Source organism: Protomyctophum bolini (genome assembly GCF_963924005.1).
Source record: "Protomyctophum bolini genome assembly, chromosome: 2".
Taxonomy (NCBI): domain Eukaryota; kingdom Metazoa; phylum Chordata; class Actinopteri; order Myctophiformes; family Myctophidae; genus Protomyctophum; species Protomyctophum bolini.
Window position 1 is genome coordinate 40,502,271 of NC_137863.1, and position 12,429 is coordinate 40,514,699.

A 12,429-nucleotide genomic window follows, 5' to 3' on the forward strand; every position below is an offset into this window, starting at 1 on the left:
TAACCTGTAATCTCATTGGATCCCCCACATGTGTAAAAGGGTGAGGTTGAGGGGGTGAGATGTGTAAAAGGGTGAGGTTGAAGGGGTGAGATGTGTAAAAGGGTGAGGTTGAAGGGGTGAGATGTGTAAAAGGGTGAGGTTGAGGGGGTGAGATGTGTAAAAGGGTGAGGTTGAAGGGGTGAGATGTGTAAAAGGGTGAGGTTGAAGGGGTGAGATGTGTAAAAGGGTGAGGTTGAAGGGGTGAGATGTGTAAAAGGGTGAGGTTGAAGGGGTGAGATGTGTAAAAGGGTGAGGTTGAAGGGGTGAGATGTGTAAAAGGGTGAGGTTGAGGGGGTGAGATGTGTAAAAGGGTGAGGTTGAGGGGGTGAGATGTGTAAAAGGGTGAGGTTGAAGGGGTGAGATGTGTAAAAGGGTGAGGTTGAAGGGGTGAGATGTGTAAAAGGGTGAGGTTGAGGGGGTGAGATGTGTAAAAGGGTGAGGTTGAAGGGGTGAGATGTGTAAAAGGGTGAGGTTGAGGGGGTGAGATGTGTAAAAGGGTGAGGTTGAGGGGGTGAGATGTGTAAAAGGGTGAGGTTGAAGGGGTGAGATGTGTAAAAGGGTGAGGTGGACTCACTGTCTGAAGTTGAACAGAGGCATGGTGACCCATCCCAGCGCCTCCATGCCGCGCCGCTGCTTGCCCTTTTCCTCAGCGCCCCCTGGTGGAGGCAGAGGACTGGCGTACAGAGTCACGGTCAGCTGGGACTCCCTGGGCAGCTGGTTGATCTGGACCGGGAAGCACACCCTGGAGAGAGACGGAGGGAGGGATGGGGAAAGAGGATCTGAATCAGAATCATCTTTATCCAATTTGGACCTGAGGCCAATTCCATTAACCCATTCTGACCTGAGATCCGATTCTAAATATGTCTTCTACATCCTGACAGTTTTCTGAAAAAGCTTCTTCTATGTCAGTTGTTGTTCGAATTTTCAAAAATAGCAGACCTACAAGCTTTGTATTACCATGATGTGTTGTTCTTGCTTACTGAAAATCGCTCTGGATTAAGAGCATCTGCTAAACGCCTAAATTGTAATAGTAAATAGTAAATTGCATGTCAGAACAGTGTGTGTGTGTGTGTGTGTGTGTGTGTGATTAAAAGGCTAAACATCCTATTTCTCCGATGCTGCACAAAACTCAAAATGGGTTTTTAGGTCAGTACGACAGAAATGATTAAGTCACTGATCTGGTCTGGACAAACTCCACATTCCATTGAACAGACTGGGCGAACGGCAGAGCGAAATCTATGCAACATATCATGCTCAGGGACACTTTGTTACCCTTATTCCGTCCTCTTAACCTTCCATATTAAACTCATGTTAACCGATTCATTGCAACTTATATATGTATAAGCGAGCAGACACATGCAATTGATTGATTACGGCCACATTTCCTAATAATGGTGACTCAATCAGGCAATCCAGACCGGCATACACTTTCCCTTCTTGAGATTCTATAACTATCTTTTCTGTGGAAGTTCTTGATGTCCGACTTTTCCCAGTAAATGACAACATTGATGCGTCATCGCATACGTCTCACCGGGGTCATTTAGTGCACTGTTCAGGTGGTCGATAAAAAAATAATAAATCAAATCTTCACTTTTCACTTTACTAATGCATGCATGGTCAGACAGGGACCACATGCCATACCTTCACGGACCACCATAGACCACCAGTTGAAAACCCCCCCAGAAGCATTTTGCTCTGGGCCCACTGCCCCTCTGGTCTTTCTCTGCTGCTTTGGACTTCTTCAAATGTCCCTGAACTCAGGTTAAAAATATAACAACAGCAAATGCTTCAAATATAAGAGAGCATATACTGCAAGAGCAGCAGCTGGGCCAAATATAACCTTCAGGGACAATGCATGGTGAGGCCCAGGGCAAAGACGGGGGAAATGATAAGCACGTCACTGGATGCACTGCACTGTAGTGTACAACATACTGTACAGGGTTCTGGCCTTTATTATTATTAAAACATTAAGACATGAGGACCTGATTCTAAAAATGTCTTCTAGATCCTGACAGTTTTCTGAAAAAGCTATGTTTCTATGTCAGTGGTTCTTCGATTTTTCAAAAATAGCAGACCTACAAGCTCGTAGCGCGCCACTCGGTGGCGCGCTATGAGCTTGTAGATCTGCCCCAGCTTGTAGACCAGCTCCACTGGTTTATTGATTCAACGTTTCGATCACTGCGGGATCTTCTTCAGGAATCAGGAATCCTTCTTGGTCCGGAGGGACCGAAACGTTGCATTATTAAAGAAAATACACAGTGTGCGGGTGTATTCTATTCCTTCCATTGATGTCCACTGGCATACGCCTGATTTCTAGGTGTGCTGAAGTTTTTTCCTACAGAGCTTCAATCTTAAAATAAACAATCGATCATCAGCTGTAGGACTTGACAGAGCAGCGGTGTTAAAGTTACACACTCTCTTAAGAGAAAGACATGCTGGCCTATATGGAATCCAAATGAAATCAGTCACAGCGACTGGGAACTTGAATCCATGTGCTTTGGCAGCGTTCTGCATGATTCATTTATGCCAATAATTGATATAACATGAAAGGAGGGCAGTTCATCCAACAGTTCAACATCATGCCAAATAGGCTCCATCTGGCCATCTTCTGAATCTGTGCGCACGCACGCACGTACGCACGCACGCACACAAACACACGCACACACAAACACACCGAGAAAAGGCAGCTGACATGTTTACGGAAAGTAGGCTGTTACTAAACATAGCCAACAAACACAGCCCCAGGTTGCACAGTCCCATGTAAAAGCCCCTGGACGACATACCATGAACAACCATGCAGTAGTTAGTTATTCACAGATGGCTCAGATAAGGACAAATACTATTATACAGAGACATGGATTAAAGCTAAATCAAACCTCACGACGCAAAAAAATGTTGCTATAGGCTAAGTCCTAATATGTAAAGATAATTTATTTCAGAGATTCGAGATTGAGGCGTTTGCAGTTATGAAATAGCCGAGATGATTATAGGGTTTCTGGAAGACTGAAATAACGAATAAATACGGCGACGTAGATATAGCCTATTTTTGGTGCAGGACACACTTCTAGAGAAGACATGTTGACTTCTATGGAATCCAAATGAAAGAGACTGAGAACTCCAATCCAATGCAGAGTACGAGATGTACTAGTATTTAAAATGTTCTAGCTTTACTTCTACTCCACTACATCTCAGAATCCAAATATTGTACTTTTACGTTTGAAAACTTTAGTTACACCAGTTACTTTGTAGATTTAGATTATTATTACAAAACATACATTCCTGCATTCCTACATACCACTTCAGCCCTATACATATACACAGTACATTTCAGCCATTTGAAAATAGCCGATCTACAAGCTTGCAGATTTGCTATTTTCAAAAGATTGCATGCGCTGATGGTTGGATGATTGGAGCCCGTGATCTTCATCGTGTCCAATTGGAGGAATGTGTTATGAGAGCCACATAAAATTATAGCCACGCACAAATTATTGATTAGTGGGTGCAATTCTGTCATCAGATCATCTATAAGGATTATTATTCTATGTATGTTTTCTTTCATTTCTTTAATGTATCGCCTGCAATATGGGGTAGAATAACACGCCGGGAATAAAGTATATAAACCCACACTTACTGTAGGCATGATATAATAATACAAAATAAATCACACTCGTGTGAAGCCTCAGTCCTTTGGTATTTATATTGTACCACATGACGTCACATGATGTTGCCGTTTTGTTAAAAGTGTTAGAAGGAGAGAACCGCTGGACCCATCTGTGTCACCGTTAGCTTTTAACTACTTCTTTAACCATAATTTTAAACTTTAGCTCGTCCCAGAAGTACACCAGGTGGAAGAGATACTTGTACATTGGATACGTACCGTTGGTCCCAGTACACCAGGTGGAAGAGGTACTTGCTGACGGCCTGCTTGCTGGTGTGTTGCGGAGCACACAGCTCCACCGCTCCATGCATCAGCGAGCAGGACAGGAAGAAGCCCTCGTAGCTGTGCAGGAAGAGAAGAAGAACACTTTAGTTCAGCCCCATGAGATTCCCGGAAGGAACCGAGCGTTGCCGTTATAATAAGGAACGGATTAGAGAACGTCAAAGTGCCATTGGATGGGCCTGGGCCGTGACTCAGCGGTCCAGGCACCCTGGCTCTTAAAGACAAACGATAACATTGTAAAGTCAATTCTGAAGTACACAGGTAGCCAGTCTAGTGTAGAACGGGTGTGCTGTGGTCCCGCCCGCGAGTTCCAGTTAAAAGGCGTGCCGCGGCATTTTGGACTAAACAAAGTATATATATCATATCATCACATATTCAAATAATAATAATAATAATAATCATGCTATAATTCAGTCACTGTCTGTGTGTCAGAAACACCGCCGTATCTCCTCACCGCCTGCACCAAACGCTCCCACTTTTCACACAGGCATTGACCATACTAATATGGAGCCTTTTTTTCCAATTTAACAAATTATAAATTAATAATGAATTTATTAGTGAATAAAAAAAATGCGAAAACGCACCCAGGGCGCAGTACCGGGCGCAGGGTGCAATATCTCACAGCGGGTAAGGGCTAGTAATAATAATAATAATAATAACAATTAAAACAATTGATCGATTTTTCAGTGGAACCAGAAAACCACACTCACTGCGATGACCTATTATACTGTAGCTATACTATGCAGGTCACACATTTCAAAATAAAATGCTATCCTGCCCATCTACCACTCTAATCCAAGACAAGCCCTTGTTTTTCCCTCCCTGCCTTCATCTCCTTATTTCCTGCCCTGTATTTAAGCGTCTCTCCCATACTCCCGTCTGACCCTGCCAATAATATGTGTTTTCTCATTTTAAAAAGGGAGAATTGGTCAGTCCTTTCATTTCCTCTCTATCCACCACACGCACCGTAAGGAAGCTGAGAGAGGGATGCCGTTTTTTTAGAGCACTGGCTCACACAGACACTGGGTCGGGACCCATTTGAGGGCCGCGGACACATTAATATGTGTCCCTTTAGATTTAGTTTCCTATGTTTTGTTTGTCAAAAAACCTTCCCGAAAAAAGCAAACATTTTCATGTATTAAAAACAAATCCAATGATTTTTTTGGTCAGTAATTTCACGAAGAAATTACAGATGAAATCAAAGAAATTCCATAAATTAGAAAACAGATAAGTAAAGTACTGAAAAAGTCGATCTACAAGCGCACAGCACGGCGCGAAGGGACGCGTTGTGAGCTTGTAGATCTGCTATAATTTGCACTTTTGGGGCCGTGAGCTAAAAAGGTTTGGGAAGCACCGGCTTAGAGGAGATGCAGGAGACAGACGCTGTGGTAGGATTCACTCTCTGCACTTCAACGGGGGGGTTCATGTGGGTCCAGACAGAGAGCCTGGCGTTAAAGGATTTACAGTGTACACTAGACACCAGAGAGACGGCCATTTCCCAAAGCATAGCACTGTTTGTTTGCTTATACCGAGGATGCCATTATGAACTTGCAGAGACATGAAACTTGCTTGACATGCTGTAGTAGGTAATCCAACAACAGTGATCTTAGTTTTAGTGTTTTCAAAGCATTTGAAAGCACAGATTGATTTGAAACATCAACAAGGCCAAAATAGACTGACACATTAAATGACGGCGTGCGCCGCTTCTTAATCGGGCAACGATGTTTAGCCGAAGCCGACTCCGTTATTCAGATAAGCTGTATAAGATTTGCTTAAACAAACCCATCAGAGGTCTATGTTTATGTATAAAATGATGATATATGGCTGAAGCTGTGAATAGACAGTGGTATATATATATAGACCTTTAACCAATACCCTACTGTATCTCTGGGGAATCTATAGCTTTCAGTTATTGCCATTGTTGTTATCGTCTCTAACCATATGTATTTCACTAGAATTTCTCCTTCTTCTATATCATTTAGATGCAAACCAGGAGGAGTTATAGGAGTTTCAGAGAGGTTAAGAAAGGGGAGAAACGTCTCCAGGAAAAGACAGCGAGGGAGTAGGAAGGAATCCAGTGACTGAGTGCATGCAGAGTTGGATTCACGTCAGGCCATGAGGGTGACTACAATGAAAACTATTCACACATTGGGAGGGTTTGGTCTCATGGAGACGCCTCAGGGATGATGGAGTACAGTAGAGTGTTCTGATCTGGTAGTGATTTACTACCAGACTGGCAGAAACATTTTATTACTTAGTTATGGCTTGATTTGCGCGCCCGTGTCGCGCACACCAAAAATAGACAAACTACAAGCTCACACATGTGTTGCAGTGAGCTGAGAGTTGCTATTTTTGGTGTGTGACACCCGTGTGCAACTATGTATAACTTGGGCTTTTCACTCATACACACTCATATATAAAAAATAATGATGTACTGTATGTATTTATTATTGCTGGCTATGTGACATTGGCTAATTGAAGGGCCTACCCCATGTTCCTAATGTTGTACTGTCTTTGTAACCTCTTCGGGCTATGACCTGACAAAGATGCATTGACATCAAAACGTTGTGGTCTGAGACTGCTCCAGTGCCTTCCTTCCACTATATATAATACATATTTGACGTACAAGCTTATCTCTCCCTCTCTCTCCCAAACACGCACACACAGATGGCATGTGATGGAGGCGGGCCAGGTGCCTAGCGAGCAGCCAACGCTGGGTCCCGCCCCCCCCAGGGAGGTCATAGGTCAAGCCCATTTCCCAGGCCGTCAGCCATTTGTCAGGAACCAATCACATGCCAGCTAACAGAGCGGAGGGCACAAAGAACGCTGCTGATGGAGGGTTGCAATGTGTGTGCGTGTGACTTTGTGTGTGAGAGAGAGAGAGAGAGAGAGAGACTAAGCGAGAGAGACAGAGAGAGAGAGACAGAGGTGGACCAAATCACGTGGCAGTGGGAGAAGGTAGGAGAGGGGGAGAGGATGAGGAAAGAGAGAGAGAGATAAATAGCCTAGCATTTATTCCAGCGCATTAGGGCAAAAGCAGGCTAACCTCAATTCAAATAGAGACTTTTTGACACCACTGAAGGTTTGCAGCACATGGTCGTCTGCATGACTATACAGCTTATTTTCTAGCAGACGAGGAGGGAGCCCCTGCTGTTGCAGTCAGTCAGTCAGTGCACGCCACACGCAGTATAGGAACGAATTAAACCATTCTGACCTGGGAACGATTCTGCAAATGTCTTCTAAATCCTGACTGTTTTCTTGAGAAAGCTGTGTTTTTCTATGTCAGTCGTTCTCAAACACTTTCATGTCACTTTTCACGATTCTTAAAAAATAGCAGACCTACAACAAGCTCTGCTATTTTTCAATAGCTAAAGCATAACATAATGCTAACACCAAAAGGGGTTCCCGCCCAAAATGGATTAAACAACTAAGTCGTGAGTTTGAAACCACTCTTGTGACCTGAATTCCACTTCATATAAATGGATAAATATAAATATATATATATATATTTATTTTTTTAAAGTCTAAAAGAAGAAAATCAGAAGACAAGACGAGGGCAAATGAGGTTGGGGGGGGGGGGGGCACCGTGTCACAACTGTGGGCCCGGCAAGGTTGCATCTGTCAGAAGACATTATGGAACCCACGGAAGGGAAAGGGAGGGGAGGGAGGGGAAAGGGACAGGAAAGCTGAATCCACCCACATGCAAAGAGAGAGGGAGAGACGGAAAAAGGGAAAGGGCGTTAGAAAAGGGAGAGGGTGAGAGAGAGAGAGAGAGAGAGAGAGAGAGAGACAGAGGTTGTTCTGGAATGAAAAAGGGATGGGCCGAAGACTGAAGATGACAGACAATTTGTTGAGGAGAAGAGAGAGGGATGACGGGGAAGATGGAGGAGAGGTGTAGCAAGCTGTCAGCTTTCACCCTGTGCTCTGTAGCAACGATGTAATCCTCAGTGATTACAGACAGACAGGGCTTCCAGCCATAGCAGCTGCCACAGCTGCCTCCTCTCTGTGTGTGTGTGTGTGTGTGTGTGTGTGTGTGTGTGTGTGTGTGTGTGTGTGTGCGCGCGTGCGTGTGTGCATGCATGTGTGACCTAAAAAAATATTTCAGGAGACATTTGGGACCTGCAAATCCGTACTATGGCATGATAGATATGCACATATTTGTGAACATTGTCCTTATATGAGACGCACGCTGCATTAATGGTGTGTGTGATGGTGACCTAAGCTAAGTATGTGTACACAGTATGTGTAGGGGAAGCAGTCACCATTACAAATTTAAGTTGACGATTAATTGTTTTAATAGTTGTTTTTTCTATTGAACATGGTGAATAAAGAATACATTTCTGTTGATGAATACCTGATTATACAAAGAAATTACTGATATTTTCGTTACCACTGTCGCAATATTGCTTGCTCTGTCAGTTTTCTGCTGTCTTGAGACAACTTGTTGTGATTTGACACTTTAATAGAATTTAATTTAATTTAATTTAATTGATACTAAAAATAATTGCGGAAATATGAACATTTTTCAACGTGGAAACGATTATGACAAAATGATCGAGATTATGATTATGCACTCATTGTGACTGGCCTGTGTGTCCGTGCGTGCGTGCGCTACCTGGTGGCCCATGTGATAGGGATGCGGTGGGCGGCGTATATGCTGAACGACAGCACGCTGGTGACCAGGCCCGCCTCCTGGATGGGCGCGGTCAGGCGGTGACTCTGCGGCGTGGTGTGGAAGTTGGCGTTGAAGGTGCTGCAGTACAGCTCCACCAGGTCCAAGATGGCCGCCGTCAACTTCTCCACGACCTTGTCTGTCGGAGACACAACATGATGCTGGTTTATTACCATTTCCATTAGACTAGTGGTTTTCAAGGCCCATTGTTGTCTCCACCAGGCCGAAGGCATGGGGAGAGAGAGTATGTCAGACGTTCCTACTAGGCTGAGGGATATACCCCACCCTTTTCACATTGGCCTGTCATCATAGCGCCACCAACAGGTGGATTTTTGCAAAACAACTTTTTTGAACAAAATGCCTCAAATCTTCCAAATGCCATCAAAGGTGTAAGAAAAAATGGCACACTTTTCACATTGGCTTATTATAGCGCCACCAGGAGGCCACAACCTGACCTGCCCTGGTGGAGACCTGTGCCCCGAGGGGCACTAGTTTATTCTGCATTTGAGCCACGGACCACCAGATGAGATTTAGCCTTGCAGACCCGAATTGTCAGCATTTCCATGCTGTATTGATGTTGGTACCATAGGAGAGATAATTGTTGATCGAAATTACAATCACATAAGGCGGGGCTTATTTTTCAGAGTAAAATCTCCCATATCGGCTGGCACTCCAACGCCTTTATTTTTAAGTAAATCCCCGCGCTCATTGTGTTAAGGGTCCATTTGGTTACCAACTCGCCATCATTTATCTGTGGACCACATGGAACCCCCTCAAGGACCACCGGTGGACGGTTACACATATAACAAGTCATTCCTACTAATTGTTTAGGCCTGTCCCAACTAGCCTACTTATTATATTATTATTTTGTCATAATCGTTTCAATGTAGAAAAATGTCCGGACGGACACATAGTTGACTAACGGCAGTGTGGACGTGCAGACAGCTCAGAGTGAATAATGAATACATGTTACAGAGTGTAAACCGTAAAGAGTCCTCCTGGTCAGGCGGTCTACGGAGAGCACTGAAAACACATGCTCAGCATGACCTTGTGACCTCTCCCGCTGCACGGGGAATATAAACCTGGCGCTCTATTTTACACACCACAGCTGACCCTGTGTTAACACACTGCCGCGTGTTTACGCTATGGCTCGTACGTGTGTCTGTGCGGGTGCGTGTGTGTCTGTGTGTCTGTGTGTGTGTGTACGACCATGGGTGTGCAAGTATGTGTGTTACAGTAAAAGTAAGAAACCAGTAAAAGTTTTTTTTAAAACGGGGCGAGGAGCGGCCAGTTTCCAGCCGTGGGCGGGGGACGTTGGTTCGGCTTGCTGAACGGGAAGGGACGACACCGGGGCAAATGTGCGCGGCCCACGGTTAAACAAATAATAATAATAATGAAATAAAGAAAAAAGACGGCGAACAAGAGGCCGGCAGGCCGTTCTTCGGGGCCCGCCAACGGCCCCACGCCGATGCGTTTAGCCCTGGCTGCCGGGGGGGGGGGGGGCATTCTGTCTCCCTCAAAGGGACCCGGCCCGGACTCGGTTGTGGCCTCCCGTGCTGGTAAAAACAGGCTCCCCCGCTTCTGTTTTTCTCACTTTTACTGTAACATGCCTATTGTCTTTTGTGTGTATGTGTGTGTGTGTGTGTGTGTGTGTGTGTGTGTTTTGTACTGTGAACGTGCCAAAGCTGTGACAGAGTGACTATAGTGGACATCCATTAGGGTGCAGCTCTGTGCTATCCCACACACTGAGTTGTGTCTCTACTCTCTCTCTCTCTGGCTCCAATTTGTCTTGGTTTTCATCTGTCAACAATTAGTCTTCCATCCACGTCCTTTTACGGTGTGTTATATGGCATTTAAATGTCGACTAGAGATGTCAGATAATAATTGTGTGGCCATTTCTTTCTGCCAACGTACTCATTGTTAATTCCCCGTGTCACCGCTAACATCCACTTGTCGGTCGGAGTAATTTGAGGGAGACACGGCAGGTAATTCCTAGTCTCTCTTTATACCTCATAGTTGTCCGTCCTGCTATTTTAAGACAGTCCTCCTTTCATTTTTGCAACACAGCAGAGAGAGAGAGACCGTAAAGACTAGGGTAGAGAAGGTGGGTGACGATGCAGCGGAGATCATGAACCTATCACCTCGTGAGGAGCTCTGTGGAAGGTGTGGACAGGCCATAGGGACGTTCTGGAATAGCAGCAATAGGCCAGTCACTTTGTGGGCCAGATGGTCTTTCCTGCACCCCCACCCCCCTCCCCTCTCAAATTGAACTTGCGGTACGAGAATTTAACCAAAAGTAGGTCGGGAGTGGCTTATTGTCGGTATCAGCCGAGCCCGATAACACGTGGGAGTCTATCCCTGTTACAATGCGCTACACCCCTGGGAGATGGAGTCTATCCCTGTTACAATGCGCTACACCCCTGGGAGATGGAGTCTATCCCCGTTACAATGCGCTACACCCCTGGGAGATGGAGTCTATCCCCGTTACAATGCGCTACACCCCTGGGAGATGGAGTCTATCCCCGTTACAATGCGCTACACCCCTGGGAGATGGAGTCTATCCCCGTTACAATGCGCTACACCCCTGGGAGATGGAGTCTATCCCCGTTACAATGCGCTACACCCCTGGGAGATGGATTGCTGAGGTGGAGGCCCACACCTACCATCAGCTCCCAGTATACTTCCCGCATGACTTGCTGCACCAAGCCGTTGCTACTCAAACGCTGAGTTGGCGGTGCCCCGGGATCGAACCCATGAACTTGTGGTCCAAAGGCGAGAGCTCTACCGACTGAGCAACCCGGATGCTACAATGAATTTAACCAAAGTTAAACATTAACCAGCATTGCATTGTTTGCCAATTACACCATAAAAGAGGACCTCCAGTGGTCGCTTTTTTTTGCAATTTCAACCAGCACCAAGGGCATAAATCCCATTGATACGTTTCCTCAGGTGAACGGGTTCCTTTTAAATCGTTAATCTTGAAAATTAAAACAGAAACTGCTAAGTCACCAATGAAGCTAACTGTCACATTCACATACAGTGATATGATCTGTGCTGGACCACAGATTTCAACGTGAAGTTGATGATAAAACCGATAGCTTCTGTAACTTGGACATACTTCTCGTTTCTTTTGGTCTGCAGTTTCCTCTGAAGTAGTGTCAAAATATGAGATAGTTCCATAAACCTCTGGTTTACATCACTGTATGGTTTGCAAAACAGACCGTAGGGGTCTTGTCCCATAGTAGACTATCATGCTGGAGCCCTTCAGTTTGTATTGATTAGATAGACTGACTAATCAGCTTTCCGGTGTGCTTTTGACTGCACCCTTTCACTCATCTATTAGGCCTATGTTTTTTCTTTTTACATATAAAAATAACAAATAAAATTGCAGCTGTAATTGACATTCCCACAGGCTGATTTCCGTTTTCCAGTCCGCCCTCATGCCTGTGGTAAAAAACATAGCAATCCTATGTATCGAGACTCATTCAATATCCATTCCTGCACGTAATGATTGGAAAAGGCATGGGAAAACCCTGGAAGTAATGTTAACCAGATTTAGCCTCCATGGTAGCCCACCGTGTCTCCTCCTGTCTGTCTGAGGGACACACTAGGGGCCTTATTGGAGACGTCTGATCTCAGCCTCTCACGTTGCAGGAAGAGGAGCTAATATGGTCGCTCATTAGGTTAGTGTGTGTTCCACAGTCTGCACACGGCATACACTTTTATACTCTGACATTTAAACGAACACTGCTGTGTGTGTGTGTGTGTGTGTGTGTGT

General features: G+C 45.0%; 1 protein-coding gene across 2 annotated transcripts in view; it reads right to left on the reverse strand.

Moving 5' to 3' along the window:
- Positions 1–12,429, reverse strand: part of pik3c2b (phosphatidylinositol-4-phosphate 3-kinase, catalytic subunit type 2 beta) — a 75,304-nt gene that overhangs the window by 31,004 nt on the left and 31,871 nt on the right. For both annotated transcript variants that reach the window (XM_080788744.1, XM_080788743.1), the window contains exons 11-13: positions 8,595–8,790; positions 3,917–4,039; positions 614–781 (exon numbers count right to left, since the gene is read on the reverse strand). In XM_080788744.1, coding sequence (XP_080644870.1) covers positions 614–781; positions 3,917–4,039; positions 8,595–8,790 — 487 coding nt within the window. The remainder of the gene's footprint in view (positions 1–613; positions 782–3,916; positions 4,040–8,594; positions 8,791–12,429) is intronic.